The 27,610-nt window shown below is 53.2% G+C and overlaps 16 protein-coding genes and 1 non-coding gene across 17 annotated transcripts; 8 read left to right on the forward strand and 9 right to left on the reverse strand.

The window, feature by feature from the left end:
* Positions 1-83: 83 nt before the first annotated feature.
* Positions 84-4,713, forward strand: OGAPODRAFT_93703 (uncharacterized protein; the record flags this gene model as incomplete). Its single annotated transcript, XM_018357396.1, has 1 exon — positions 84-4,713. One exon carries the CDS (start codon positions 84-86, stop codon positions 1,896-1,898), a length of 1,815 nt encoding a protein of 604 aa, XP_018211674.1. The 3' UTR covers positions 1,899-4,713.
* OGAPODRAFT_43032 (uncharacterized protein) lies at positions 2,127-5,522 on the reverse strand (the record flags this gene model as incomplete). Its single annotated transcript, XM_018355446.1, has 1 exon — positions 2,127-5,522. A coding segment is annotated over one exon (3,396 nt), but the record flags the coding sequence as incomplete, so codon positions are not given.
* A 215-nt stretch (positions 5,523-5,737) lies between these two features.
* On the forward strand, positions 5,738-8,189 carry OGAPODRAFT_16296 (uncharacterized protein). The gene has a single exon (XM_018354327.1). It carries the CDS (start codon positions 5,872-5,874, stop codon positions 7,720-7,722), a length of 1,851 nt encoding a protein of 616 aa, XP_018211677.1. The 5' UTR covers positions 5,738-5,871; the 3' UTR covers positions 7,723-8,189.
* On the reverse strand, positions 5,738-8,856 carry OGAPODRAFT_76254 (uncharacterized protein; the record flags this gene model as incomplete). The annotated part of the gene is made up of 2 exons (XM_018356151.1): positions 5,738-7,996; positions 8,020-8,856. The coding sequence occupies 2 exons, from the start codon at positions 8,854-8,856 to the stop codon at positions 7,979-7,981; spliced, it is 855 nt and encodes a 284-aa protein (XP_018211676.1). The 3' UTR covers positions 5,738-7,978.
* A 33-nt stretch (positions 8,857-8,889) lies between these two features.
* On the forward strand, positions 8,890-11,409 carry OGAPODRAFT_93707 (uncharacterized protein). The gene is made up of 3 exons (XM_018357397.1): positions 8,890-8,898; positions 8,947-9,070; positions 9,105-11,409. The coding sequence occupies exon 3, from the start codon at positions 9,341-9,343 to the stop codon at positions 10,502-10,504; it is 1,164 nt and encodes a 387-aa protein (XP_018211678.1). The 5' UTR covers positions 8,890-8,898; positions 8,947-9,070; positions 9,105-9,340; the 3' UTR covers positions 10,505-11,409.
* Positions 10,565-11,420, reverse strand: OGAPODRAFT_8011 (uncharacterized protein; the record flags this gene model as incomplete). Its single annotated transcript, XM_018356457.1, has 2 exons — positions 10,565-10,580; positions 10,642-11,420. The coding sequence occupies 2 exons, from the start codon at positions 11,418-11,420 to the stop codon at positions 10,565-10,567; spliced, it is 795 nt and encodes a 264-aa protein (XP_018211679.1).
* Positions 11,421-11,446: 26 nt separating this feature from the next.
* Positions 11,447-13,548, reverse strand: OGAPODRAFT_16298 (uncharacterized protein). The gene has a single exon (XM_018354328.1). It carries the CDS (start codon positions 12,837-12,839, stop codon positions 11,490-11,492), a length of 1,350 nt encoding a protein of 449 aa, XP_018211680.1. The 5' UTR covers positions 12,840-13,548; the 3' UTR covers positions 11,447-11,489.
* A 321-nt stretch (positions 13,549-13,869) lies between these two features.
* Positions 13,870-14,742, forward strand: OGAPODRAFT_87483 (uncharacterized protein; the record flags this gene model as incomplete). The annotated part of the gene is made up of 1 exon (XM_018356865.1): positions 13,870-14,742. The coding sequence occupies one exon, from the start codon at positions 13,870-13,872 to the stop codon at positions 14,704-14,706; it is 837 nt and encodes a 278-aa protein (XP_018211681.1). The 3' UTR covers positions 14,707-14,742.
* Positions 14,720-17,863, reverse strand: OGAPODRAFT_76258 (uncharacterized protein; the record flags this gene model as incomplete). The annotated part of the gene is made up of 3 exons (XM_018356152.1): positions 14,720-16,318; positions 16,413-17,466; positions 17,557-17,863. The coding sequence occupies 3 exons, from the start codon at positions 17,861-17,863 to the stop codon at positions 14,746-14,748; spliced, it is 2,934 nt and encodes a 977-aa protein (XP_018211682.1). The 3' UTR covers positions 14,720-14,745.
* Positions 17,864-18,165: 302 nt separating this feature from the next.
* OGAPODRAFT_t26 lies at positions 18,166-18,238 on the forward strand. The gene has a single exon. It is a non-coding gene; the product is annotated as a tRNA-Ala (tRNA).
* Positions 18,239-18,298: 60 nt separating this feature from the next.
* OGAPODRAFT_16300 (uncharacterized protein) lies at positions 18,299-18,912 on the forward strand. The gene has a single exon (XM_018354329.1). It carries the CDS (start codon positions 18,386-18,388, stop codon positions 18,875-18,877), a length of 492 nt encoding a protein of 163 aa, XP_018211683.1. The 5' UTR covers positions 18,299-18,385; the 3' UTR covers positions 18,878-18,912.
* OGAPODRAFT_93713 (uncharacterized protein) lies at positions 18,896-20,372 on the reverse strand (the record flags this gene model as incomplete). The annotated part of the gene is made up of 1 exon (XM_018357399.1): positions 18,896-20,372. The coding sequence occupies one exon, from the start codon at positions 20,370-20,372 to the stop codon at positions 18,909-18,911; it is 1,464 nt and encodes a 487-aa protein (XP_018211684.1). The 3' UTR covers positions 18,896-18,908.
* A 56-nt stretch (positions 20,373-20,428) lies between these two features.
* Positions 20,429-22,289, forward strand: OGAPODRAFT_93714 (uncharacterized protein; the record flags this gene model as incomplete). The annotated part of the gene is made up of 1 exon (XM_018357400.1): positions 20,429-22,289. One exon carries the CDS (start codon positions 20,429-20,431, stop codon positions 21,149-21,151), a length of 723 nt encoding a protein of 240 aa, XP_018211685.1. The 3' UTR covers positions 21,152-22,289.
* Positions 20,611-22,289, reverse strand: OGAPODRAFT_16301 (uncharacterized protein). The gene has a single exon (XM_018354330.1). The coding sequence runs from the start codon at positions 22,234-22,236 to the stop codon at positions 21,211-21,213; it is 1,026 nt and encodes a 341-aa protein (XP_018211686.1). The 5' UTR covers positions 22,237-22,289; the 3' UTR covers positions 20,611-21,210.
* Positions 22,290-22,359: 70 nt separating this feature from the next.
* On the reverse strand, positions 22,360-22,705 carry OGAPODRAFT_16302 (uncharacterized protein; the record flags this gene model as incomplete). The annotated part of the gene is made up of 2 exons (XM_018354331.1): positions 22,360-22,649; positions 22,681-22,705. The coding sequence occupies 2 exons, from the start codon at positions 22,703-22,705 to the stop codon at positions 22,435-22,437; spliced, it is 240 nt and encodes a 79-aa protein (XP_018211687.1). The 3' UTR covers positions 22,360-22,434.
* Positions 22,706-24,450: 1,745 nt separating this feature from the next.
* On the forward strand, positions 24,451-26,631 carry OGAPODRAFT_24023 (uncharacterized protein; the record flags this gene model as incomplete). The annotated part of the gene is made up of 1 exon (XM_018355259.1): positions 24,451-26,631. The coding sequence occupies one exon, from the start codon at positions 24,451-24,453 to the stop codon at positions 26,629-26,631; it is 2,181 nt and encodes a 726-aa protein (XP_018211688.1).
* A 1-nt stretch (position 26,632) lies between these two features.
* On the reverse strand, positions 26,633-27,541 carry OGAPODRAFT_8022 (uncharacterized protein; the record flags this gene model as incomplete). The annotated part of the gene is made up of 1 exon (XM_018356458.1): positions 26,633-27,541. The coding sequence occupies one exon, from the start codon at positions 27,539-27,541 to the stop codon at positions 26,633-26,635; it is 909 nt and encodes a 302-aa protein (XP_018211689.1).
* Positions 27,542-27,610: the final 69 nt, after the last annotated feature.

Genomic DNA, 27,610 nt, shown 5'->3' on the forward strand with positions numbered 1-27,610 from the left:
GCGTCCCCGATCGTAGCGATCAGTGTTTGTTGGTTTGCGACGATCGACGCAACTTTTCAAACATTTTTTTCTTCCTCAATCCCATGGCATACACTTCTCGCATCAGGATACAGGGCGCCAACACCGACAAGCCCGTGGTGCGGCGCGAACTGCGGGACAGGACGCCCAGTGAGGCCGTGAAGACGGAGCCGGCCGCGACGCCGGCGCCAAACGCGTCGCCCTACACGGAGAAACAGCTGCAGGACGAAGCCAGCAGATCGGGGCTGGACTGGGCCACGGACGAGACGCCGACGACGGCAAGCTCTGTCACAGGACAGCCGCTGGAAGAGCCGCCATCGGTGAAGGTGCGCAAGGAGGCGTTTGGCGGGAGACGCCGCGGGAAGGGGAAAGGACCGAAACGGTCTTCTACACCAGATTCGCTGGATCAGGAGGATGAGGAGGCGTTTGAGGCTGAGGAACGAAAGTATAGAGCCGGGCTGAGCACGCGGCGGTCGGACGAGCTCACGCAGCTGAGCACGGAGCGCGACGCTACGCATAGGACGCTGCGTCCTGTCGCGAAACGGCCGCAGGAGCCCGTAGAGACGAATGGACAGTCGCGGCCTAGGTCGCGCAAAAGGGGCCGTCGTACGGAGGGCAACGCAGAGGTGCTGTCGAGACGCGTGAAACAAACGCCGCGCAAGAAGACTAACGGCCAGCTAGTGGCGACGACAGAATCTATCGCGAGTCCCGACGAAGACCCGACAGTCCACAACCAGGACTTCTGCGCCGCGTGCGGGCTGCCGGGCCTGTTCATCTGCTGCGAAGGATGTCCACGGTCGTTCCACTTCCAATGTCTGAACCCGCCCGCGAGCGAGGACGACCTGCCGGACCACTGGTACTGCAACGAGTGCGTGGCGAGCCGGCAAAAGCCCAAAAAGAGCCACATTGGCATATTTTCTGTGCTGCTGGACGAGCTGAACACACACAACCCGCTCGCGTTCCGGCTTCCGCGCGAAGTGGCTGAGGCGTTCGAGGGCGTGTCAATGAGTAAAGACGGCGACTTTGAGGACGACAATATGAAACCACCAAAGACATACAGCCAGCTGCTTGCCGAGGCCCAGGACCCGCTCACCAACGTGTACGACAAGGAGGGTAACCCGCTGTTCTGCTACAAGTGCGAGAAGTCCGGGCTGAACGGCCGGCTGCTCACGCGGTGCGACTATTGCTCGCTGGCGTGGCACCTCGACTGTCTCGACCCGCCGCTTACGTCAGCGAAAATGCTGGGGTCGAAGTGGATGTGTCCGAACCACGTGGAGACGGTGAACAAGAGCCGGCGCAAGCTGAGACACCAGCCGAAGGTGGCGGTCGCGATGACGCGCGATTTTAAGGCGCCGCGGGATGCGAATATTGACATTATTAACGTGGAGGATTACAGCGTGGACGAGCTCGAGCTCGAGCAAACGTTCCCACCAGACCCTGTGTTCCAGTTCCGCAGCACCGACAACGGCACCGCGTACAAGCTCAGCAGGGACCTTGTGAGGATCAGCAAGGCCGAGGAGAGCGAGAACGTGACGTACCAAGTCAAGGAAGAGGCCATCATTCTGGACTTCATCAAGGGCACTAAGCACAAGCAGCAGGACGAGCAGAGGGTGCGAGACTTGGAGAATTTGCGGCTGTACGAGCGCGCTGCGCCACAATTGCGTGACTACCTGCTGGGCGTCGCGAAGCTGAGCGAGCGCTCGATCATCACGAACCGGCAGAAAAAACTGAACCTGGACGAGCTGCTCAAACAGATCGACGACGAGTACCGGCTCGAGCACAGCGAGCTGTCAAAACAGGAGCTGCACGAGCTGCTGATTGTAAAGAAGCTGATGGAGCTAAAAGGCCACGACAAGCTGATGGAGTTTCTTCGGTCGTAATGTAGCGGCCTTAGCATGTACCATAAATTAGAATTCGTCATCCTCGTTGTAGTTCACGGCTGCGCGCTGGATTGCACTGCGCCGCTGCGGCTCCACAGCCAGTTTCTTCTTGGTCCGTGGTTTCTCGGAGTTGTGCGGTCTCTTGCGGTCTGTAGTGACCGGGACAGCTGTGCCGGCCAGATGCCGTGTCCTGTCGCGCGCCAGGTCGTCCAATGTCTTGACCGCAGACTCCGGGATGAACGACTTGACGGCGAGCTCGTGCAGCAGCGCAGAGTCGCCGATTGACTCGAATAGATCGCCCGGCAAACTCAGCTTGCCCGGCCACGTCGCCAAGCTCCAGTTCTTGTGTTTAGCCAGAGCCTTGATCGTGTACTGCGTCAGATCTGAAACCAGATACATGTTGCTGGAAAGGTCTGGAGTAAGTCTGTCTCTGTATTGTTTCATTCGCGAAGCAAGATAGTATAGCAGCGACACGTTGTTCATGTTGGCAATCAGATCGAGCGCAAGGCCGATGTAGGTAAGCGCAAAGTTCAGCACGGCAGTGTAGTCTGAAGTTGTTTTGGCAGAGTCCAGCAGCTCTAGAAACTCCTGGTGGTGCGACAGCATGCTGAGCATTCTGACAAACGATTTCTCAAATAGCAGCTCGTTTTTGTTGGCCTTCAGCTTGCGCTTGTGCATCGACCGCACCCATGTCTTGGTGTCCTCGCGCAGAGCGTCCTGGGGTTCGTGTGCAATGAAAAACACCAGCGCATAGAACCGTTCTGAAATCAGGCCAAGAGTGAGGTTTTTCTTGAGCTTTGCCATGAACAGCGTCCGCACGTGATCATTCTCGTCCTGGATCAGCAGCACCAGCTTGTTCACGAGGTCCTGATGGATCAAAAAGTTGTACCGCGAGTATCTGGCAAGCTTCAGCAGCTTAATTCCGGCTTCTAGGCGCAAACGCGACTGGTATTTTTTGGGCGTTGGATACGTGCCTGTTTTCGGCGATACAATCTCGCCGCCGTTGCCAATGATAGACGTGAGCAGCTTGAGCACGGGCTCGGCCACCTGCGCGGCGTTCTCGGCCGTCTCCACCGCAATTAGCCAGTTTACAAACACTCGCACGGCCAAAATCTTCGATAAACAGTTCTTGTTGGTCTCCAGTTCGTCTCGATCAATCCACCCATTCACCTCGTCTTCGTCCTCGTCCTCGTCGCCAATAGTGTTGTTTCTGAGCAGAATCTGCGATGCAAGCAACGAGCTGATCTCCTTGGTTTTGTCGTCCAGAAGAGCTAGATCCGTCAAGAAAAGCTCGGCGACAGTCGCCAGACACGCGTTGAAATTGTCCTTGGACGTGTCCAACGGCCAAATCTCATCAACGAGCGCTGCAACAGCCGCGTTGCGCGCAGCCGTTCGCGGTAACTGGCCCAGCAGCCGCACGGCGTACTTCGCCTCGGCGGGCGAGCCGCGGACGGCTAGTCTTTTCAAACTGGCGACATAATCATCAGAATTCTCTGTAACGATAACCTCCGGGAACTTCTTGCCAAACTGAAAAATAGCCTTGAGGTCCTTCACGCCGATTGGTCCTCCTAAGCTGGTCTCCTGAGTCAGCGTCGAGATATTGGCCCGCAGAACTTCTGGGACCACAGTGGAAATGTTCTCCAGCACGTCCTGGGCCGCGCTGTTGTGCGAGTGAGCTAAGTCCTTGCTGATCCGCAGAATCTCGCCCACGTTGCTCTGATTGTAGAAAATCACAGACGAACGGTATACCAGCAGCTTGACGGTGAACAGCATGTCATGCGGAGCCACGCTGGGCTCTCCTTCGATCTTAATGTTTTTCAGCTCGTTCAGCTTGCCAAAAAGCTCTTTCATGCAGTTCGTGATGGTCTTGTAATCTGTCTCGATGTCGCTGCACAGCATGATGAGTTTGAAGTATCGCTTATTGTTGAGCTTGAGCAGCTGCTTCAATGCAGCGCGGCAGTCCACCGACTCTGGGAATGAGGCCACGAGCCAGCTGATAAGCTTGTCAATTTTCGAAGAAACGTCGTCAGCCGGCTTCATGTCCGCCAGAGCGAGCAGCTGGCTCACTGCCTTGGCCATTTGCGGCTGTCGCTTGACTATCGCGTGGAACGAGTTTCTGCCCTTCTCCGAGAGATGTTCTATGACCGTCAGCAGACGGTCGACGCGCCTGGCGTCGTCCAGCTCGAATGGAAGCAGCAGCTCGAAAAGCGTGTGGTCGACCTGTGCATTGACGGTCTTGTCGTTGATGTACACCAATTTGAGCACGTCGTCTGGGACCCAACCTAAGAGCTCTGTCACGGCGTCGTTCTTGTATATTTCATCAAATTGGGCGTTGTACAGCGAGCCGAGCAGCTGCAGACACGAGCTTCTGATTTCGGCGTGCTTTTCTCTGATTAGTTGAGACAATGTGTTCATGATGGTCTTGTTGGCCAGTTTCGAGACAAACACGCCTGGACTCACGTTTGACAGCTCCCGCACCGTTGTGAGCCGCGTGCGCTCGTCGCTGTCAACAAGCGTCTTGATCAGGCCACTCGCCAGCTCGGCAGCAAGGTCAGGGTTCGCGTTGACGGCCTGCACGGCAGATCTCACCCAGAAACTGCGGACATGGGGCGACTTGTCGAGCGGCTTCTTGAGCCAGTTCGTGTAGGTGTCGGTGTGCGCGGAGGCAAAGTTGAGCCGTGACTGTTTGACCGCCAGGATCTTGCCAATCGTCTCGGTAGCGGTAATTCTGATCTTCTCGTCCTCGGCGTCCAGCTCGTTCTCAATCAGCCCCATAGCCGAGGAAAGCATCTCGGGTACGTACTTCCACAGCTCCAATGCCAGCGTATGCAGCTTTTTGAGCTGCGTCAGCAAAGCAGACGCGTCCTGTTTGTCGTCCTCCGAGTCCTCGTTCTCCTTGCCCTTAGTGGCCTCATAGATCGTTTCTGAAAAGAATTGGGTTAATAAACGCGACATTCTGTCTGCATTTGCATTGCACACCTCCAAAGTGAACTTGAACCCTGGCAAAATTGTATGTCCCTTCTTCATCACCATGGTATTGGCCAAAAACTTGTTCAGCACCAGCTTGAGCGTCTTGGTGGGAATCTTACTCGCCTCTGCAATCACTTCGCTCAAAACCTCACACACAAGCGGCTCTAGCTTGCTGCTAAACGTTCCGGACGAGGCGAGACCGTAGAAAATGTCAAAGAGCTGCTCCACAAGCGTCTCTGCGTTGGGCAGGTCGGTGATCAGAACGATCGACCGGGTCTCGGCCAGCCGTGTCAGCAAATACGTCTGCTGGTGGTAAAACGGGCCGTCCGGGTTGTCCATCTGCTTGAACTGCGAGAAAAACAGCTTGAACATGTCCGACAGCTGGGAAGCGTTGTAGGGGGCGTCAGGGGCGTAGAAACGAAGCACGTCGGCTAGACAGCAGGCACAGAACGCCTGGACACCACTGTTGGAGTGCTTGAGCAGCTTTTTGTTGATCAGCGAGTCCTTGATCCCCTCCAGCGACTTGAGGTCGACCTTGTCCTGGTCGAGCGAGGATAGCTCGTTATGCAGGTCCTGAAGGCGCGAAATTAGCTCCTTGGTGGCAACAGGTTTATCGATCGTGGACACTAGCGCGCCCTTGAACTTCAGAGTCTGAAGCCCTTTGGATACAGCCATTTTTCGCAAAGAGGTGGTATAGAAAATAAATATAAATATTTGATCCCCCAACGCGTCGCAATAGCCACAAGCCGGTTATTTCTCATGTGGCGCAGGAATGGCTTTATCAATTAAATAAAAAAAAAAATATTTATTTCTCGCAAAATCTCACTGTCAGCCCATGCCCTCATTTACCAGGCTCTTTTCTGGCATCAGCAATGCGGTCAAACAGGAACCTTCGCACTCGCCGTCGACAAGACTCAATGACCCGTACCATACAGACATCATAAACAAGGCCAATCCTCTGGCAGGGCTCAAATTGTCCATCCAGATAGAATCTCCGCCTCTGATGCTATACGGCCCGCCGGAACACAGTTCAGGCGCAATTTTCAGCGGCTTGGTGATTCTCGACGTATTTCCGGACCAGATCGGCCAGCCACAGAACGAAGGCATTGTCTCCACGCAATCGATCCAGTCCACCATCTCGCTGAGCACTGCCGCAACCAATATCAGACAAAATTACGCAGAGGTTAAAGAAGTGGTATTGTCTTTTATACAGATCATCGACTACGGAAAACCGTTCGTCGCCGGCTCAACCACGATAGACTCATGTGGCGAGTGTCGTCGCAAGATAACAGAGCTCGCACATTGGGACGTTCTCTCGCGGCCAACAGGTTTCGCCAAAGGCTCGTCCCATGCCTTCCCGTTCAGCCATCTGGTGCCTGGGACGCTTCCTGCCACATCTGTTCTGTCCAATTCGCTGACGTCGATTCGCTACGAGCTGGTTTGCAAGGCGCGCTTCATCAACAAGCAGGGAAGACCGGACCACATTAATATCGCGCTGCCGGTGATGATCCGGCGATCGATCTTGAGAGGTCAAGATCGCAACTCGCTCAGGGTTTTCCCGCCCACAGAGGTCACTGCCACCGCTGTGATTCCGAACGTTGCGTATCCGAAGTCGACTTTTCCTGTGGAGATCCGCATGGACAACGTGTGCTCGCCGGAGCGACGCTGGAGAATGCGCAAACTGAACTGGAAATTGGAGGAAATAATCCGTGTGCGGGCCAACCACTGCGTAAATCACCAGGACAAGTACGCCACAACCGTGGAAAACACCAAACGCGCACGGCGAGGCAAGAAAGCGCACAAGAATTGCGGTGGTCCCGGTAAACCCGTGTACAATTATTATTTCGAGCACCCGCCCCGTCGACACACGACAGAGGAGAACGAGGACCCCAGCGACGTGACCGCGCAAAACACGTCGCCCACCGCGTCTCCAGACCTTGTGCCTGTCGCGTCAACGTGGTCGGTGCAGGCCGGAAGCGAGGCGTTGGCACCGCAGGTGTCGCAGCAGAGCACGCCGCAGATGGCGCCGTCGCTGTCGACAGCGACTAGTAACGACTTGCAGCCGCACCATACCACCACAGACACGCCGCTGTACGTGGAGGAGATCCGTGTGATCAAGTCTGGCGAGCTCAAGTCGGGCTGGAAGAGTGATTTTTCCAATAAGGGTAGAATCGAAATCGTGGCCGACATCTCGCTAATGGACCTTGTTTCTATGGGACTCAACGTCTCGCTGACCAATTTGTCCGCAATCAACTCGCTGAACTGCGAGTCTCCGATTTTCAGTCTGGAGCCCCAAAGTGGAGTCAATTGCGCGTGCGACATCGAAGACCACGAAACAGGCATCTTTGTCCACCACAACCTGGTGCTGGAGGTGATTGTGGCAGAAGAGCTCATGCACGCTACAAATGTGCAGCCGATCCGCTCCACTCCGTCATCGGCCTACTTGAGCACCGTCACAGTCGCCCCCGTGCAAGCAGGAACTTCGTCGCAAAACAGACCCGGCGCAACACACCACTCGACCAACGCCAAACACAACGACGGGGGCACGGGACCAGACCACGTGAGCGGTAACCGCAGCGACCCGCTCAACCACACAACAGGGATCCCCACGGGTGTTGCCAGGGTGCTGCGCATGCAGTTCCGCCTGGTTCTCACAGAAAGATCCGGGCTCGGAGTCGCGTGGGACGACGAGGTGCCGCCAACTTATAACACAGTGGGGGCTCTGTCCCCTCCACCATACGACGACATCAACAGCATGCCGTCTCAGCAGTCTCTAGTGATCCCATTGGACTCCAGCGACCAGCTGGACCAGCTGGACCAGGTGGTGCTACCAGAACCAGCAAGACTGCACTAGAATTTAATATTTCGGACGTTTGGCGTTGGGCCGCTCGAACCTGTCGGAGCGAATCGTTCTGGAGGGGCCTGACGACCCTGATAGACCAGACGCCCTGCCTCTTGACGACACAGGCCGCGGCAGGGCTCGGGCAGGCCCCGTTCTTTTCTTGGCCACCATCACGGTAGCTTTGCCGGAGCCGTCGATGTAGGCCAGAATTTCGCGGAATTGCGGGTGGAATTTGGCGAGCGCGTTGTCGCCTTTGCTGTTCTTCACCTCATGCACCTCCTCCCCGCTGTCTATATCGAATATACGAACGTTGTTATTTTGGTAGCTGATCGCCACTGCTGGTGTAAGGGTGTCGATGCAAACGGGAGCGTCGTCAAGATTGTAGAGGCTCTTTATGCAGATTAGCAGCTGCGCGTCCACCACTAGCAGCTGGCCGTCCAGGCCTGCTGTCAGGATCTGGTTGCGGTCTGCCATGTATTTTATGGAGACAATTGGGGAGTCTGAAAGATGCAGCGACTGGATAAGTTCGATTGCGTGGAGGCCGTTGTTATTCTGGACCTTATATAGTTGCAGGGAGCCATTTGTGAGTCCACAAATGAGGGTTTCAGAGTCTGCGTCCCAGTCTAGGTCGCCAATTTGGGAGCTCATCTTTATGGAGATAGCAGTGCTCAATTGCAGAGTGGACGAGTCCAGCAATGTCAGGTTAGCGTCATTGTCTGCAATGGCAAGATATCTGCCATTTGGGGAGTATTTGGCGAGTTTGGGCCGCGTGTTGGCGAGTTTGAGCGATCTTACCAGTTTGTGGGCTTTTGTTTTGATTTCCCACACTTTGAGGGTAAAGTCTGTCGAAATGGCGGTAAGGCGGGCATTTCTGCTGCACTCCCATATGAGGACAGCCACAGGGGACTCGTGGGCTGTGGTAATCACGACCGGGTCGTCGAACTTCTGTCGGATATGGTCGAATTTGGCGACTTTAATCGACTTGTCGGTGCGGGCGCACGCAATACGCGTTCCGTCAGCATCCCACGCAAGTAGTGACGAGCGGAAGTGTGGAGGATCGAGGGATAAAGTGTCGAATTCCCGGGGATAGGAGAAAGTGATGGTCATAAAATGGAAAATAATATTTTTTTGTTTGAACAAATACATGGAATAATTCGAATTAATTAAGTTACCAGCGCACAAAAGATGGTAAGTGACACTTTTTTACTATTTGCCATTGCTGGCAGCTAACACCAGGCTCTTCAAACTCCCCAGCAGAGAAAGGCGAACCAGAAGTTTGCAAAGAAGAACGAAAAGCGGGCTGGCAAGCCTAAACAGTTGCAGAAGAAAAAACAACTCCCGTTGTCGACGGGTTGGATTGGTAAGTGAAGCTCACCACCACGTACTAACAACAGTTCTGCTTGTTTTCTTGCTTGTTGGTGGCGGTGTCCTTGAGGTGTTGAGAATCTTCTTTTGAGAAGGGGGGTTATCTGTGAATAGAGGCGAAATAGGCACCGCAGGTGGATGTGACTGCGAGCAGTTGTCTGGATCTTGTCAGGGTGGCTCGCTCCTGACTATCGTTGGCGTGTGAAAAAACATGTGCAAGGGTGTCGATATAAAAAGTGGAGTAGAGAAATAAATAATTATCACCATGTCCCTGTCCTTTGTTCGTCGCGTGCACCGTTTTCCCTTTAAGAGCGACATTTCTATCACCCGGCGGGGCGAGGTGCGGATTCTCCAGGGCTCGGGCGGCCGCTCGTCCAGAACAGGCTTCACGGCAACCGTTTTTGGAGCAACAGGGTTTTTGGGCCGGCTCCTTGTTTCAAAACTGGCCAAACACGGCACAATCCTGGTGTGCCCGTTCCGCAACGAGATGGCAAAAAGACAGCTCAAGCCAATGGGAGACCTGGGAGTTGTCAATTACATAGAATGCGACATCAGGAACCTGCGGTCGCTGGAGGAGAGCGTTTGTCGCTCAGATATAGTGTTCAACCTGATTGGGTCGGACCAGAACACCAAGAACTTCTCGATGGAGGACGCGAACGTGGAGGCCATCAGACGCATTGCGGAGCTCTGCACTGCGTATGAGGTTCCACGATTGATTCACGTTTCGAGCTACAACGCGGACCCGAACTCCAAGTCTCAGTTTTTTGCTACCAAGGGCCAATCGGAGATCGCTGCCAGAGAGGCGTTTCCAGACGTGACGATTGTGCGTCCTGGACCGATGTACGGCCGGAACTCGGCGTTTTTGAACGACCTTCTTCCCCTGCAGGGATTTGGAGAAAACATCAAGTACAGAAGCACTGTGTATCCTGCGCACGGGTTGCAAGTTGCAGCTGCTCTGGAGAAAATTGGCTTTGACGACTCCACAACGGGAAAAGTGTACGAGTTGCACGGCAACGAGCCGTATTCAAGAGCAGAGCTTAGGGAAATGCTGAACTATATCCGCCATCTTGGCATGTATGGCTACTTCCCGGCAGCAGCAGGCTACTCAATTCCTACACCAGAGATCGTGTACAAAGCGTGGTGCTGGCTCAACGAGAAACTGAACTCTAACCTAACAGCCATCAATTACGACTATTATGTTAGATCCGACATGAACCACCAGCTGGACCCTAACGCTCTCAAATTCGAGGACCTTGACATGGTTCCTGACGAGCTGGCAGATTTCCTATACAAGTACGTCAAGCCACACATCCTGGCGTCTTCACAGTCGCTAAACAGGACGGTGTACGACCGGGACGAGATCCTCAAGCTGCGGGCGTTTGTCAACACACCAAAGGACAACTTCGACCTGCTCAACATGAAGGATTAACTTTATTTGTTTATTTATTCCAGCGATGATTAAGAAAACCGAGATCTTCGTCCTCTGAACTTAGCCCGTCGATCCCCTCTTCTGCGTTGTTGTGAGTTGGCGTTTTTTTGGTGGAACGGTTGGGTTGACGTAGAGACTCCTGAAACTTGCGCAGTTTCTCTAGCGTGGGGTCTGTGTGGCTGGTTGGAGCATCTACAGCAGAGTCCTGTAAACGCTCTTGCGCATTCCCTGCTGGCAATACAGTCTCTGGCACCGTTGTAGTCGTTTTGGTCACAGGTTTGTCCTTCTCCTCCCTCTCCTTCTTTTGCGCACGCTTCACTTTTTTAATCGGCCGCATTCGTATCTGGACGTCTGTTGCGTCCTCCTCTTCGTCCTCGTCAAAACTCAATAACACCTGTTTTCGAGCAGTTTTCACCTCCGTATTATGGATCGCTTCCTGTTTTTCCTCCTGGATGTTCCACACATTTTCAAGAATCTCGCCGCCAATTCCCTTCACCGCGTACTGCAGAACACCATCCTCGTCTTTCACTGTACCCGATCCAGCTAGGTTGCGCAGCCAGTATACGGCGTCGCCTCTCACCTTGCCAAGGATGGTCCAGTCGGCCAGCTCGTCTCCTACCTGTGTGGTGAGCGTGATGGCATATCTTCCCGGCTTTGTGGTGTCTGCAGCCACCATGTAAGGCTTTGAAAACCGGATTCGCGAATTGCTCTCTTTCGGAATGATCTGGCCGCCCGAGGCTGTCAACTCTATGTATTTCTCGGTGACCCTCGTGATGGTCATCTGGTCGCCGTGCATGACATGCTCGGCAAACGTGCGTGTACCATTGGGTATCTGTTTGGCAAATAGAGCCACCTCCATTGGCCCCCTGATCGACCTCCATCGAACAGCTCCCGATGTGGCAGGCTCCAGAGACATAACTAAAAGTTATAAATACGTAAAAAATAATTTAGAATTTAGTTTTATGCATATCACTTCTATTGGACCCTACTCGCTCCATTCGCTGGCCCATCCCTTGATGTCCTGCCCTCGCAGCCCAAATTCGCGGTCCACATGCTCCTCTGCCAAGCAGTCTGCGAGCCAGGGGTGATTACTCAACGACCCTGCGTCCATGCGCCGCTTGGGCTCAAACTCAAGCATTGCCAGTAGAAACTTAGATATGTCGTAAGCGAGCGGTTCTTCGATGTGGTATTTCTCAACAAGCACAGCATGAAGTGTCCAGATCTTGAGCTTTGAGATGTTTTTAAGCGATTGAAAGGACTTGTCGAAAAACTCGCGAGAGTACTTGCACTTCTTCAAGTAGTCCTTGGACGGCCAAATCTGTAATAGCTCGATAATTTGCGCCAGATGGTCGTCGTTCTTGTTGTATGTGCTTCCTGTCTTCGGGTCAAACAGATAATCGCCGGTGATCAGTTCGAATATCAAACATCCTAACGACCACAGGTCCGTTGAGCACCCCCACTTGCCCCCCAAGATAATCTCGGGCGCTCTGTACTGGCGTGTCTGGATGTCGTTGGTGTAATGCAAATTAGTCCAGCAAGCGTTTCCGAGATCGGCGATTTTGACCGAGATGATAGAGTCAAAGTCTACGGCTGTGGTGGCGGTGGAGGACTGTCGCGACACGGTGGACAGCACGGACTCGCGTCGGGACACGGGCTGGTGCGAGTCGTTGTTGACCGACGTGGCACGCCGTGGGGTCGAGACAGACGGTTCTGGGAAGGGCACGGGCAGCTCTGCCGCGTCGACAAACTCCTCGTTTTCCTCGGACGACTCCTCCTCTTCAGGGATCGCCTGGGGTGATGGAGCTATCTGGGCAGGGCTGGCGGCAGGCAACGGTACCACCGGGGTCGAGTTTAGCGCGGGGGCATACTCGCTCTTTATGTGGGGGAGCGAGTCGTGGGACCCTGTTCGGCGCTGGCTGAAAGAGAAAGAGCGGAAGAAGTTGTCGACAGAGCCGTGAGTCTCGATCGGCGACGTAAGCGGCTTCGACAAGCGTATCGGCTTGGGGCGGTGGGACACCGAGCGCGAGCGGTCTGTCTTGCCGACATCGGAGTTCTGGTGGCTGCGCGCCGTCATGAGCCGCGACAGACGCCTGTCCTTGCGGTCCTTCTCCAGGATCTGCACAAGTTTCTCCACGTCGTTGATCTCCACCATCACGTTTTCGGGCTTGATGTCGGTGTGGATGATGCCGCACTCGCGGTGGAGGTAGTCCAGCGCCAGCAGCAGCTGCTTGGCAATCTGTTTCACAAGCGTCAACGGGAGCCCGCCGTAGCTCTCCTTCAGGATGGTGAGATCGTTGATGGTGTGGATGTGCTGCTCCACAGACGCGGACGACATGTTTTCATCGTCCGAAATGGAGTTTTTTTTGTACTCCTCGGTTTTCTCTTTCTGGAACTGTTTGTAGCGTAATAGCAGACTGAGCATATTTTCGCCAAGAACCTCGAAAATCATGCAGATGTGCTCGCCGTTGGGGCCTGTGTGGACGAAGTGGTCGAGCATGCGCACAATATGCTTTTTGCCCGGATGGGACTCCGGGCCCCTCGCGATCTTCTCCAGAATCTTGATCTCGTCGAGGGCTGCCTCCCTGTAGTTCTTGGACGACCGCACGATCTTGATCGCGACGTGCCGGTGGTGCTTAGAGTCGTAAGCGAGCCACACCGTCGAAAAGTGTCCCCAGCCCAGTTTCCGCACTATTAGGTACTGTTTCTCCGTGCCGTACCGCTCACCCACGTAGGTCGGATGGTATCCGCCCTCGCAGTAGTCCTTCTCGTCCTCCTCCTTCTTCAGATTCTCTTCCTCATAGTCCGACTCCGACGACTCCAACAGGTCCTCCGGGTTGTACTCCAGCGTCTGCTCGGCAACTTGTTGCACTTTGAGCGACGACGACAGGTTACTGTGCGGAGGAGGGTTCGGCAGCGAATGTTTCGAAAAAGAGAGTCTGTGCCCGAGCGACCGCAGCCGATCCATGCTGGAACGCGACGTGTGCGACCCGACAGACACCGACTGGGTGGTGCGATGGCCGTCTGCAGGGCTTTGGTTGTTCATATTCCCATGTATTGAAATTGATTTAATAAAAACTTGAATGGCGGACGCCACAGACGCGTCGATGCTGGAGGGAGGGGGGAGAGTTTGCGTCGATCGGCCTACACCTCTTCTCGTTCGTTCCGTCCCCCTCTGTGCGAACGAGATGGCCTCTCCTCGGCAATCGGCCCAGGCTGCAGACGGCAACGGCGCGTCGCAGCATCCCCACACCCGTTCAGAGCAGCCCCTGATGATGCCGGTTTGTTTAACCAAATGCAGCAACAATTTTCCGACGGCTGACGTAAGCCAGAACAGTATATAAACTTTTTCACCCGTCCAAAACATCATGGCTGACAACACTCTGATTCTCGTTGCGCTGACGGCGCTGGCGGCTGCGCTTGTGGGCTACTTCTCGCTCGGCACCCGCGAGCGCAAGGTCCTCAAGGCGGACCAGTTCCAGGAATTTCCGCTGATTCAGAAGACAATTGTGTCCAAAAACTCGGCGATCTTCCGCTTTGGTCTCCCAAGACCAACCGACGTGCTGGGCCTGCCTGTCGGGCAGCACATCTCGATTGGCGCCGAGATCGACGGCAAGGAGATTGTGCGCTCGTACACGCCAATGTCGCTCGATGAGGACGCCAAGGGTTATTTCGACCTCCTGATCAAGGTGTACGAGAAGGGTAACATTTCCAAACACGTGGACGGGCTCAAGTTGGGCGAAAACGTCCGTGTGCGCGGGCCGAAAGGATTCTTCACGTACACGCCCAACATGGTGCGCGAGTTTGTTATGGTGGCAGGCGGCACAGGCATAACTCCGATGTACCAGATCATCAAGGCCATCACCAACAACCCGCAGGACAAAACCAAGGTGACGCTGCTGTACGGCAATGTGACGGTGGAGGACATTTTGCTGAAGGCGGAGCTGGACCTGATCGAGAAGGAGCACCCGAACATCAGAGTTGTGCATGTTTTGAACAACGCTCCGGATAACTGGACAGGCGAGACCGGATTCATAACCAAGGAGCTGCTCGAGAAGCACGGAGCCGCCGCGGCGGACGACGTGCAGGTGCTGCTGTGTGGTCCGCCGCCTATGACTAGCGCGTTGAAGAAGGCTGCGCACGAGCTGGGCTTCAAGAAGGCCCGGCCGGTGTCGAAGGCGGGCGACCAGATCTTTGTGTTCTAGCGTTGTATAACTGGCTACCAATAAATTATATTTGGGTTATTAAATCACATCATCCAGCTTCAGGTTCTCGAGCCGCTGGTCCACGGCGCTGCCGCCCGTGAACGCCCGCAGCAGCAGCCGGTCGTGCAGCGCGTTCAGCGCCTTGATCACGTCCTTGCTGTCGATCACACACGAGATGTTGATCTCGTTGGCTCCCTGGCTGATCATCTCAATGTTGATCCGCTCATCGGCCAGAATCTTGAACATAGCGCCCGCAATGCCGATCAGCTGCTTCATGTGGATTCCCACGAGCGACACGATGCATAAGTCCTTGGTGACGTCGCAGTCGCCGAATGTTCTCAGTTCCTCCAGCGCCTTGCCAAAGTTATGTTTCAGCTCCTTCGTGTAGTGCAACGCCATCGAAATGTGCACCTCGGACGTCGAAATCAGGTCCACCACGAGCTTGTGCTTGTCCAGAACAGTAAACACCCCGGCGAGAAAGCCGTGCGACAGCGTCTTCTTGTTGGAGTGCATATTGAGCACGGCGATATCCGACTTGGCGGTGACGGCTGTGGCGGTCTTTTTGCTTGTGAAGACGGACGCAGGAATGTTCTGGACGGAGATTGGCGGGTGGGGCGGCGTCGCCTCGCCACGCTTACCAATATTGTCGGGATATATGATGGTGCCGTCCCCTTGCGGGTTCATGACGTTCTTGATTCTGATCGGGATCCGCGCCTTGATAACCTGCTCCATAGTGAACGGATGTATAACTTCGGACCCGTAGTAGGTGAGCTCTGCAGCCTCGTCGGGCGTGACCGACGCCAGCAGCCGGGCTTTTTGCACCTTGCGCGGGTCTGCCGTGAAGATGCCGTCCACTTCTTTCCAGATCTGTAGCTCCTCGGCAGCGAGCCCGACAGCAGTGAGCGCAGCACACAGGTCGGTATAACCGCGGCCGACAGCACGCAATAACCCACCGGGAATCAGCCCAAAAAACCCTGTCATTACAGGCACTGTGCCCTCAGGCAGCCGGCGCACCTCTGCGGCAAACCGCTCGCCCAGCATCTTGTACGAGTGCGCGTCGAGCCCGTTGCTAAGCTCCATGTCCGACGCCACCATCGACAGGTCCACATACTGCGCCTTGACCCCTCTGTCCTGCAGCAAATAACTCATAAATCGGCAGCTCAACTTCTCGCCGCAGGCCATGACCACGTCGTTCGACTTGGCACTGACCTCGCCGATGATCAAACACGCGTCCAAAAGCCGCGTCACGTGCTCGATCTCCTCCTTGGTCTCTTTGATGAGCCGTTCTCTAAGCTCAGGGTTTTGAATTTTCTCTCTAGCGTTGTTGACGTGGTCCGCCTCCACAAGCCGCAAAACCTCCAGAAACTCCTCTTTCTTCTCATCCGCGGCATATTCGGCGGCCAGAAGCAGTCGCGTGGTGGTCCCCTCCGACTTGAGATGCGTGGATCTGGCACTGCAAACCACCACCACCTGGTGGCTCTCGTTGTACGCTTTCACGATGTCCTCACATATCTGCTCGGGGAATTTGCCTACGCTGGTTCCGCCGAATTTCTGCACTATCCAGCCCGACGGCAGCGAGCTCAGAGACGATACTGAATCTGCTAAAGACATGCTAAGATTTAAAGAGTCATAAAATTGAAAAATTTACGCCGGCACCGGAATGCGCGAAAATTTATATGGCAGCGGTTGCAATCTAATAACTATACCTGTGGTACACGTCCTGGCGGTCTGTCAGGTCCCGGGACTCGTCGAAGTTGTCCGCCTGGCCGCTGGCGATGATGGATTCTCGCCGCTTGTTTTCGGAAATGCACTTCCACCTATACAGTAGCATGCCCGCAATCATGATAATCCACAGCACAATGTCCACGATGATGCCTGCCGTAAACGTTGGGTCTGCGGTGTAGTTCCACCACTGCGCGGACACCACGGCGGCGAGCGAGTAGCCGAGGTAGTATAGGTTGTTGACGATCGATTTCTTGGTGTTTCCTCGGACGTTGGAGGCGTTCAAACTGAGGTTGATGGAGTAGAACGAGGTTATGCAGGAACCGAGCCAGCCGCCAACTATAACCCCCCATCCGCCGCTGAAACGCATTTTGTACAGCATGATGTTGCCTGCCAGCGGAACCAGGATCAGCAGACAGATGATAATGCACCGCTGTCTCGGTGCGATTTTGATCATGGCCACGCCGATCCAGATCATCACAAATTGCACAGCGCCGGACGGTGAACTGTACTCCATGGTCTTGAACTTGTCATAACCAAAGCCGTTGATGATGATGGTCGAGAACCCGATCGGACAGGAGCACATGGTGGTGATCAGGCCAAACAGGAAAGACGACCAAGCAATCCAGTCTGTCAGACACTCTTTTGCCTGGTCCCAGTCCCACGACTTTCTCTCTCCACGATCCGCCTCGGCCAATAGACGGTGAACGGCAATTATCCTTTCGCGTTCGGTCAAAAACCAGGCCTCTTTAGGTGAGAGCGGCACCATGAAGTAGAACAGCAGACCAACGACGAGAGTGAATGCCCCACACACCAGGAACCCCACCCGCCACACGGCCATGCTCAGATTGTTCTCTCCCTTAGCCAGGCCGTAGAACAGATACGTGGCCAGGACCTGTGTGATGGCGTTGCAAGAGATCCACGCGGCAGTCCGAAGACCATGCTCGCTTTTCTTGTAGTACGAGCTGGTGACGATAACAAACGCAGGCGACACACACCCTTCAAAAAATCCCAAAAAAACCCGAACTGTGATAAATCCTGCAAATGTAGCAGGTGCTGCAAGGCACATGCACACTGCCGCCCAAATAATGACGCAGATACCTGTCACTATCTTGGTCGGAAACTTACTGAGCAGATACATGTACACGATCTGGGAGGCCATTTGGGCCAGATAGAAGCCAGAAGTGCACCAGCTGTACTGAGGGCCGTTCAAGTGCAAATCCTCACGCAGCCCCACAATCACAGCATATGCCAGCGACTGCTTGTCCAGATACTGAGCGAAGAATACGAGACACATGACTGGCAGCACGTACATGTCAATCTTGCGCACAACCTTTTTTTCCTCTTCCTCCGTGAAGTCGACAAAGTCGTCCGGCGTATGGCTGGTAACTTCGATGATCCCGATCTGTTTCTCGTCCTCTTTGCTTTCTTTCATCTTGGATGGGAGGAATTGGACTGAGTCTGTGTATTATATAGCTTGGCAGAATCATTTTCCGCGGAAAGTCGCCATGCTTATCTAGATAAGTTTGGAATCTGCAAGGCCGTCCTTCGATCATAGGCTGGCGGATTGAAAGATATGGGATTCAATCAGTGGAATGCGAGATGCATACAAAATTATTATTCCGGTGCATATTCAGAGATGGACTTGTCAAATTTGGAAATCTAAAGAGATTTGCGATAAGGATACCGTGCACTCGCTCTACTCATAGTGTCCTCCTGCTGTTTGAAGGTAATATAGGGCGTGTGGCGTAGTTGGTAGCGCGTCTGCCTTGCAAGCAGAAGGTCATCGGTTCGACTCCGGTCTCGTCCATATTTTTACCCCACAATTTTTTTTTCCAGTTTCATGGGATCCAAGGTATCCAGGCCGGCGAGATCATTCAAGCCTGGGAAGGTGATTGACGTGAAGCGAGACATCGCCCCAAAAGTAGAGCAAAATGACAAGTTTGTGAAGAAAGCAATGTCGCTAGGAGTTGTGGAGGTGAGCGAGCAACAGTTTGCCAAAAACCACGAATCGGTGGATCTTTTGAAGAACCGCAAACGACAGGAAGATGGTGTGGATGTCAAGACGCAAGTGGAGGGCTCTAGACGATCATTTATTGGAGCAGACAAGGGCTTACTGGATAGTAGTTTGTTGACCAAAATGATCAAAGAGTACAGACAGGACCCTAAAGGTTTTCGACCGGAAACGTACAACGTCAGTGATGCAACGTGGGGGAAGCTAAGCAAAATTTTACAAAGTGGGGCCGTTGGATTGCCGCAGCATGCCGTGAAGCTGATTAGGCCGCAGAACAGTGCCCAGGAGAAGTTTGTCATTGTGGCGGACACAGACGGCCACGTCCAGGAAGTGCAGGCCGCTGCGAGGGAGTTCCAGAATTCGCAAACTCTTATGGGTGACCACAAGGAAGAGAGAAAACCCAATCCTACGGAGGATGTGACACGGGTATTATAAGTGTCACCATGCGATGTATTTCGTGTATATACTAGTTCAATGGACGCACAGCGCGGACCTGGGTCTGAGACTCAAACCAGCTGTCTATGGAGTCTCTAGGGATAACTTCTTTGGCGTCATGTTTGTCCTTTATCTCGAACAGACAATCGTCAAGTTTGATGTAGCGGAGCGACGTTTCTGGCCGTGGCTCGTTGTTCACCAGTCCTATAGGGAGATGCTGGATCCTGAGCCAGTTGTCAAACACGCCTGGATACGCGTTTCCCAGTCCCCAGTGTTTTTCAAATGCGTTACTACCCAGGATCCATAATTTGTGGAGTCTGGGTAGGTTTTTGAAGAACGTCAGTTTGTCCTTGCAAATGAATGCAAATTGCGCTTGGATGCGAAGAGACTCTAACGCAGGAAAGGCGTTGCTCATGAAGAGTCGGCTGACCTGCGCCTCGGAGAGCTGTTCCTGAATTTCAACGAGTTCTTTTTCGAACCGGATTTCGAGCGATATTTTGCGTAGACTGGCGGATTGTCTTTCGATGGCGGCGATGTACTGGTCCACAAGCGTTTCCAGCGGTACCCGTTTCAAACTGTTGTACCTGATAACAAGATGGAGCTCGTGGAGCGAGCTTGGGGACAGTCTATTGAGGAAGGGTACCACAGAGTCCTTGCATCCCTGGCGCAGATCTATGCCCAGGCGTTTGAGTCCTGTGGGACTGAACGTGTCGAGAATGGACCCTGACTGGCCGATCTCGTTGATGTCGACCAAACAGAGAGATTCGAGGCCGGACTCGAGTTTCCGAAGAAACTGGTCCTCCGGCGAGATGATTGCGCTTACTAGACTGAGGTGTGCAAGATTGGCATAGGCATCGAGCGGTTGCCTTTGCGAGTCTGTGGAGGTCACCAAGTCGCGGAGCTTGACTTTGCGGTGCGGCCACACATACTCGAGGCCTTGTAGTTTTTGCGGGTGTTTGACCAGGCTCGAAAGTAATCTATCGGGCTGGTTGGAAGGCCCAACAGAGAGGGTTTTCAGGGGCAGCGTCGCGAACTGGTATTTCGACTCACGGAAGCTGTTCAGCAATAGAGCAAGATGTTGTATATTTGCGGCCGCCTTCTGAAGCAGATCGAGTGAAACAGGCTGCTGGATCCTCAAATAAACCAGATTCACCATCCTGGGCAGACTTTCAGCTAGCTTTGTCTCGAAATCGATAAACTCCTGCGGAAGATGCACGACCTGGAGCGAACGGACGCTAAGAAGGGCTCCTTTGCGACTTTTCAAGAACGCTGTGATGTTGGGTTTAGTTCGGATATACGTCTGTCTCGTGCCCAGCAAGGGATCGGTCTGGACATATTCGGGGTCGAACTGGGTGTAGTGGTAGTCAACGGTGATGGAGCAGTACAGGTGGGACAATGCTATTTCGTAGATATCTCTGTTTACTATCAGAAGCGAGCAGAGATCAAACTGGGACAATTGGCCGCAGACTATATTCCAAACCTCTGGTGGGAGCATAAAAAAAACAAAACCAGACGTTGCAATTTATTTTATTTTATTTTATTTTTATTCCCATGACAGAATCCATATACTCGGATGACTCGCTGGAGTTCTACTCGACGCTGACCCGGGAATCGTTCCAGTACAACCTCACCAAGCTTCCGGAAGGCCAGTTTAGTCCCTCGGAGCTGCTGGTGCAGAGCTACAAGTACTGGTCGCTGGACGACCTCATCAAGTCTTTGGGGTCGCTGCTGCACGAGATCGACCAGGAACTCATCGACCTGGTCAACAACGACTATCTGCACTTCATCGAGCTGGGAAACTCCATCGACGGGTCGGTGGACCTGATACACGACTGCAAAATCGACCTCAACGGCTACATCAAAGACCTGTCCATCTCCAACATGAAGATCGACGCCGATCTCGAGACGGTGGACTCCCTGCTGCTCTATAAACGGAAGTTGAGCGTGTACAGGGCGGTCATCAACCAGCTGGTGGTGCTGGAGGAGCAGCTGACGCTGTTTAGCAAGAAGATCGCCACGGCAGCCGTCAAGGAGCTCGTTGCGCTGTATCTGTCCACCAACAAAATCTACAGCGCGCTGCTCAAGTACAAGAGCATCGAGATGGTGGCCGTGGCGGGCAAGAAGATCGCAGGGATGAAAATCGAGCTCAGGAGCGTGCTGGACAGCAAACTGAAGACCGCCACCGGCGACGAGAAATTGCAGCTCCTTAAAGTGTACGGCGTGCTGGGCGAGGAGCGCGCTTTCATCAAGGCGATAAGAAAAACCGACAACTAGAATCCGCCAATAGATACTCTTTCCATTCTATACAAATTAACCGTTCCCGTTCGCACTATTCATACACTGCCTAAACTCCTGTACACGCTCCGCTGGACCTCCTGCCAGACCTGGAACTTGACCTCGTCGGTCAGCTCGATGCGGTTTTTCAGAGCTTTTTTGTACAGCACCTCCTCGCGCTGGGTGCCCTCGTTCTTCAACTTTTTCAGCCCGCTGATCTTCACTTTGAACTCGTACCGGCACTGGTTTTCGATTGCCAGGTTGAGTAAATAATTTTCCACGATATTTCTCCACTCGTATTTTAGAAACTCGCTGCTCTGGAACTGGCTTGCGTGGCGCTGCCGCGCCTGCTGCACAATGTAGTTTGCCGTTTTGTGCCGGAAATCCTCGTCAAACCGGCTCTCCTTGTAAATGTCCGAGCTTGCCAGCAGCTGCACATACTCTGCGTCGGTGGCGTCCAGCGGAAGAACCTGGATCCGCAGCGGGATAGCCGGGTACGGCGACACCACCTGCGGTACCTTGCCGTGCCACTCGGGCCGCAGCGCGTCCACTATCAACAGCGAACGCAGGTCGTTCAGTTCCCAGTCTCGCAGCCCTCGTTTGGTGAACGTGGGGCGTCCGTTCGGAAACCGCAACGTCTGCAAATCGGGCGAATAATAATCTCGGAAGTCGTGCGGCAGCGCGTCCGCAAGCGATACACATCCCTCGGGGACTCCTGCGGGCTCAGAAACCTGTGTCGGAACCGTTGTGTTAGTGTATATTTGAGTTAGGTGGCTGAAGAGCGACGAGTCGGCCGTTTGGACGGTCGTGGTGCGCCGGAGATGCGCCGGCTCCGATTCTGTGGACGCGTCGTCAGAAGAGTCCTGCGACGACACCGTGATGGCCCTTCTGAGGGGCGACGAGCCGTACGTAAGCGACGGCTCCTGTTCCGTGGCCGGCTGGACAGCGTCAGGTGTTTTTGTGCTGGATTTCTCCTGTAGGTTCTGCAAATGACGCTGGATGTCCTGCCGGGCCCGCACATGGAACTCCCGAGGAGTCTTGTAAAGATCTCGGCCGTCCTTGCCAAAGAGCTTGTAGCCGAACATTAAGAACGTGTTGTAAAAATTTTTAAAAGTGCGGACAAACTTTGCGCGACAATAGCCTTTCGTGGGGTACAATCTGTGGGGAGTTTTGCCGGTCTCCCAAAGCGAATTTTTCCGGGTGCCGCCGCACATCCATACACCAAATAGAATCGCATTGGAGCACTTATAAATAGATAGATAGATAGACAGGACACATCGCGCTCAGCTCGAGCGGGCCTTCTTCAGCTCCTCGAGCTCCTTGACGCGTCTCTTGAAGTCCATATACTGGCACTCCTCGTAAGCGTGTCTCTCGTGGACGCAGTTCCAGGGCAGAAACCACCCCTCCTGACGGCACTTGTTCAGTGGCACCAGCAGCCCCGCGCACCTGTCTCGATATGGCAGCGGGATCCGGTGCTCTTTCATTTGTTCGTGCGACACTGGCGTTAGGCAGTTATGGAGCAAACTTACGCAATTCAGGGAATTCGTGGGCCATCTCCGCTTTTTGATAAATAATTTGAATTATATGCTTAGGTAAGAAATTGTTTGGGTTTTTATATTTTTCGTGTTTTGTTTATGGATCAAAATAAAGGCAATCGCCAGATGTTGGGGCCGCGCGATCTGAACCAGCAGGGCGTTGAAGTTGTAGCTCTTAAGCCAGAGCCGCCGTCGCAAACTATACACCAGCCGTTGGCCCTTGTGCACAGCCAGTACGCCCAGGAACAGAAGCCCGACTTGAAGGAAGAATTTCAGCCCCGGCTGGTCATTGAGGAGCTTGTTCTCACCAACTTCAAGTCGTACGCGGGCAGACAGACCGTGGGACCGTTCAATGCGAGCTTTTCCGCGATTGTGGGGCCCAACGGGTCCGGAAAGTCCAACGTCATCGATTCGCTTCTTTTCGTGTTTGGGTTCCGTGCCACCAAGATGAGGCAGTCGAAACTGAGCGAGTTGATCCACAATTCAGAGGCCTTCCCGGATCTGAGCTTTTGTCAGGTCGACATATTGTTTAAAAAGGTTCTGGACCGCTACGACGAGAACGGTGAGCTCCAGACAGAGTATCTGTCGGTTCCCGATCTTGTAGTTTCCAGAAAAGCTTACCGCAACAACTCATCCGACTACTTCATCAACAACAAAAAGTGCACCTATGCAGACATGCAGGCATTGCTACGCGACCAGGGAATCGACCTAGATCACAAACGGTTTCTGATTTTGCAAGGAGAGGTCGAAAGCATTGCGCAGATGAAACCCAAGGCTGAGGGTAACAGCGACGACGGGTTGCTGGAGTATTTGGAGGATATCATTGGCACGGCAAAATACAAAGGCACCATTGAGTCCAGCCTTCGCGAGATTGACGATTTGAATGATATATGTGTGCAGAAAGCGCACAGGTACGAGATTGTTGAGAAGGCCAAGGAGGATCTGGAGGGCGGCAAAGAGAATGCGCTAGAGTATCTTCGCAAGGAAAAGGCTTTGGCAGACAAAAAGTCGCTGTATTTGCAGTATCGACTTTTAAAGGATAAAGATCTGCTTGAGAAAAAGACTGCCGCCCTGGAGTCGCTGAAGGAGAAGTTGACCAAGGAAAAAGAACAGACAGCACGGCACAACGAAGAGATTGACGAGTTGACTAAGCATCACCACGAACTGAGCTCACAGGTGAAAGCCATTGAGAAACAGGTTGCCAGTCTTAAGAGCGCACACAAGAAAATCGAGCGAGAAAAGATATCGATGGATGAGAAAATAAAGCACAACGAGAACCGCAAAAAAAAAGCCGTCAAAGCCCTACAGAACAGCTCTTCCCAGATGCGCGAGACCGAGGCCAATATTGCCGAACTGGAGAGAAGCCAGAAGGAAAGTCAGACACAGCTGGAGGAGCTCCACTCAGCCCTAAAGAAGGAGCAAGAGCAGCTGGAGGCAATCAAGTATGAGCTTTCTGACAAGACCAAGGATTTGTCTGCGTCTGTTGAGAAATTGCAACAGCAGCTGGAGCCCTGGAAAGACAAAATCAATGCCAAGCAGGCTGAGATCGATATCAAGACGTCTCAGTTGGAAATGCTGAAACAAAAGCATCAAGAGCTATTGAAGGAGACTACAGAAATAGAGGGCAAGGCGGACGAGAAGCTGGAGCTTGTGAAGGCCAAGGAGAAACAGATCCAGCACTTGCAAAAGGAGCAGGCCCACGTGTCTGAGCAGATCCAGCTTGGAGAGGCCGAGGTTAGCGAAGCTTCGGAAAAACTAAAGGCTATGGAATCTGAGATTCGTGTGCTACGAGACAAGGTCGATGATGCCAGAAGCAGAGTCACCAGCACAAAGTCTCGTAACAGGGTTCTCCAGGCACTGACACATTTAAAGAACTCTGGGCGATTACAAGGATTCTATGGCCGTCTAGGTGACTTGGGTGTCATTGACGACAAATACGACGTTGCTGTGTCCACGGGAGGTGGATCGTTGGACGATATGGTTGTTGATTCCGTCGAGACTGCACAACAGTGTATTAATTACATGAGAAAGAACAATCTTGGGTTCGGAAAGTTTATTGTCTTGGACAAGTTGAGAAAGTTCAATCTCTCCAAAATCCCTACGCCAAACAACGTTCCACGGTTGTTTGACCTGATCACGCCCTGCGATCCAAAGTTTGCGCCGGCATTCTACAGTTCCATGTACAACACGCTGGTTGCTTCCAATTTGGAGGAGGCCAACAAAGTTGCTTTTGGAGCGAAGAGATGGCGTGTGGTCACGCTTGATGGAAAGCTGGTTGACGTGAGCGGCACGCTGTCTGGAGGAGGGTCTCGGGTTTTCAGCGGCGCCATGAAGTTGAAGTCTGCTACCTCTAAGGCAGGCGAGATTTCGGAGGTAGAGCTCAATGCGATGTCTGAGGACGTCCAGACTAAGGAAGATGCATTTTTGAAGGCCCAGGCTGCTTTTAACGAAATGGAGACGGCGTTGGCTGCTTTCAAGGACAGGCTGCCTGAAATCGAAATGGCAATCTCCAAACTGAGACTGGAAATCGATATGGACCTGGAGGAGGCCAAGGAAGCAAAAGTGCGGGCCAAAGAAGTGTCTGTCAACAAGAAGGCAATTGCCAGTACTGAAGATCGGATGATCAAGGAGGAAAAGGCAATTGCGAAGTTGGAGGCCGAGAAGCAAGATCTGAAAGACCAGTCGCAAGGTCTCGAAGACCAGATTGCAGAGCTCCAGGACAAAATCATGCAAGTTGGTGGTGTGAAGTTGAAAATGCAGAAGTCGAAGGTAGACTCTGTTTTGCAGAAATTGGAGATTCTCAATGAGAAAGAGTCCAACGACTCGTTACAGCTCACAAAGCTTAAGAACCAGGTGACGCGATTGAACAACCAGATAAGCGAGAACGAGGCTGAAATTAAGGAGGCAGAAGAGACCATCAACCAGATACGTGAGGTTTATGACACGAGTCTTGCAAGCTTCCAGGCCTCGGAAAAGGAACTGCAAGATTTGAGTTCACAGATGGACGAGCTTCTGGAGAAGTGCGACGAGATCAAGGAGGAGCTGAATTTCAAGCAGTCCAAGATTGCAGATCTCAGAAAAGGAGAGATAAAGCTTGTCACCGAGATCGAGAAGTGCGAGCAGAGTATCAGCCAGTGCGACCGCAACATCAAGAAGATCACCGACGAAATGGGCCATGCAGAAACACGCGATCTGGAGACTCTTGTTGGCTGGATGGAGTACTGCGACACCAAACAGCGGCTGTTGGCTCCGCCTCCACAGTTTTCGTCTGAGGACCTGAAAAATGTGGACTGCGAGGCCTTAGCGTCGGAGATCGAGGAGCTTGAGAAACAAACAGAGTCCATGACAGTCGATTTGGACATTTTGCAGGAGTACGCAAGACGGTACAAGGAGTTCAACGAGCGGAAAGCAGATTTGAACGAGTCGGTGGCCAAAAGAGATGAACTTAAGCAGGCGTGCGAGGATCTCAAGAAGAGACGTCTTGACGAGTTCATGGCGGGTTTCAACACCATTTCATTGACGCTGAAAGAGATGTACCAGATGATCACGATGGGTGGAAACGCCGAGCTGGAGCTGGTGGACTCGCTTGATCCGTTCTCGGAGGGTATTCTTTTTTCTGTGATGCCTCCCAAGAAGTCCTGGAAAAATATCAGCAATCTGTCTGGAGGAGAAAAGACGCTTTCTTCCCTCGCACTGGTGTTTGCTCTACACCGCTACAAGCCCACGCCACTCTATGTGATGGACGAGATCGACGCTGCTCTGGATTTCAGAAACGTGAGTATTGTGGCCAATTATATTAAGGAGCGCACGAAAAACGCACAATTCATCGTTATTTCCCTCAGAAACAACATGTTCGAGCTTGCCCAGCAGCTGGTGGGTATATACAAGGTCAGCAACATGACCAAGTCCATCTCTATGCAGAATAGAGATATATTGACGGCCTAGTTCACGGGAACTCTTTTAACACGTTTTCCACGTACTCCACGGGAAAGCCCTGGCGGGGAGCGTGGAAATACGTCTGTTGGGTGCGTCGTTTCGATTTGCGGTCGGGGCCTCTGAGCTCGAGGTCCTGGTCGTGAGGAGAGCACCGCACGCGGTGAGTCGTGATTTCCTCGCCTGTTTCCTGGTCGATCTGTCTTTCCTCGATCACCAGGTTGTTTCGAGTTTCTGGCGACGCCAGCATCAAGCATGCCACGAGCGTATAATACGAGTCGTTGACCGCGTTGTGTAAATAAGCATAAGGGATACCCAATTTGTCTAGGATGTACGACAGCGAGCCTTTCTTTCCAGATGGTATCAGCGAGGACCACAGTTTCATGGTGTCGGCGATTTTCACGTGTTGCGGGAATTCCAGCCCCCATTTTTTAAACAGGCGCAGGTCGGACGCAAAGCCGTGTCCGACGACGATCGTTTTGGACAGGTCCACATCGTCAAACACTTTCTGCATGATAGTCTGGGCTTGGACTTTATTAGCGATAATCGACTGGCCCGTGATGTTGTTGAGGCGGTTATTAGGAACAAATCTCTTGTTGGTGAATTTCAGCCCTTCCTCCAGTATGATGTGAAAATTCACGATATGGGGGAACAGGGCATGAGTTTGGTACGATGGTTTATAGATTGAGAGCCCGATCTCCAACAAATGTTCTTGTTTCCACTCGTAATTTTCCACGTCTATGGATAAAAGGTTGTACTTTCGCGTGTTAATGAGCGCCAGTGCGTCTGCTGCCGAGAGCGTGCCCGCGGCGACCTCACCCTCGGAAGCCATCTGCGCTCCCGCTGGCAAAGCCTGCAGGGTTTTCGAGAACTCAAGTTCCAGATCGCGGGGAACAATGCTGTGAAATCTGTGAGGCGCCATTCGATAAGCGGTTGGTATGCGGTGAAGACGAGGAATACTAGAGGTTGCTAGTCTTCGACTAAACATAAA

Source organism: Ogataea polymorpha, assembly GCF_001664045.1.
Source record: "Ogataea polymorpha strain NCYC 495 leu1.1 chromosome Unknown OGAPOscaffold_3, whole genome shotgun sequence".
NCBI classification, from domain to species: Eukaryota; Fungi; Ascomycota; class Pichiomycetes; order Pichiales; family Pichiaceae; genus Ogataea; species Ogataea polymorpha.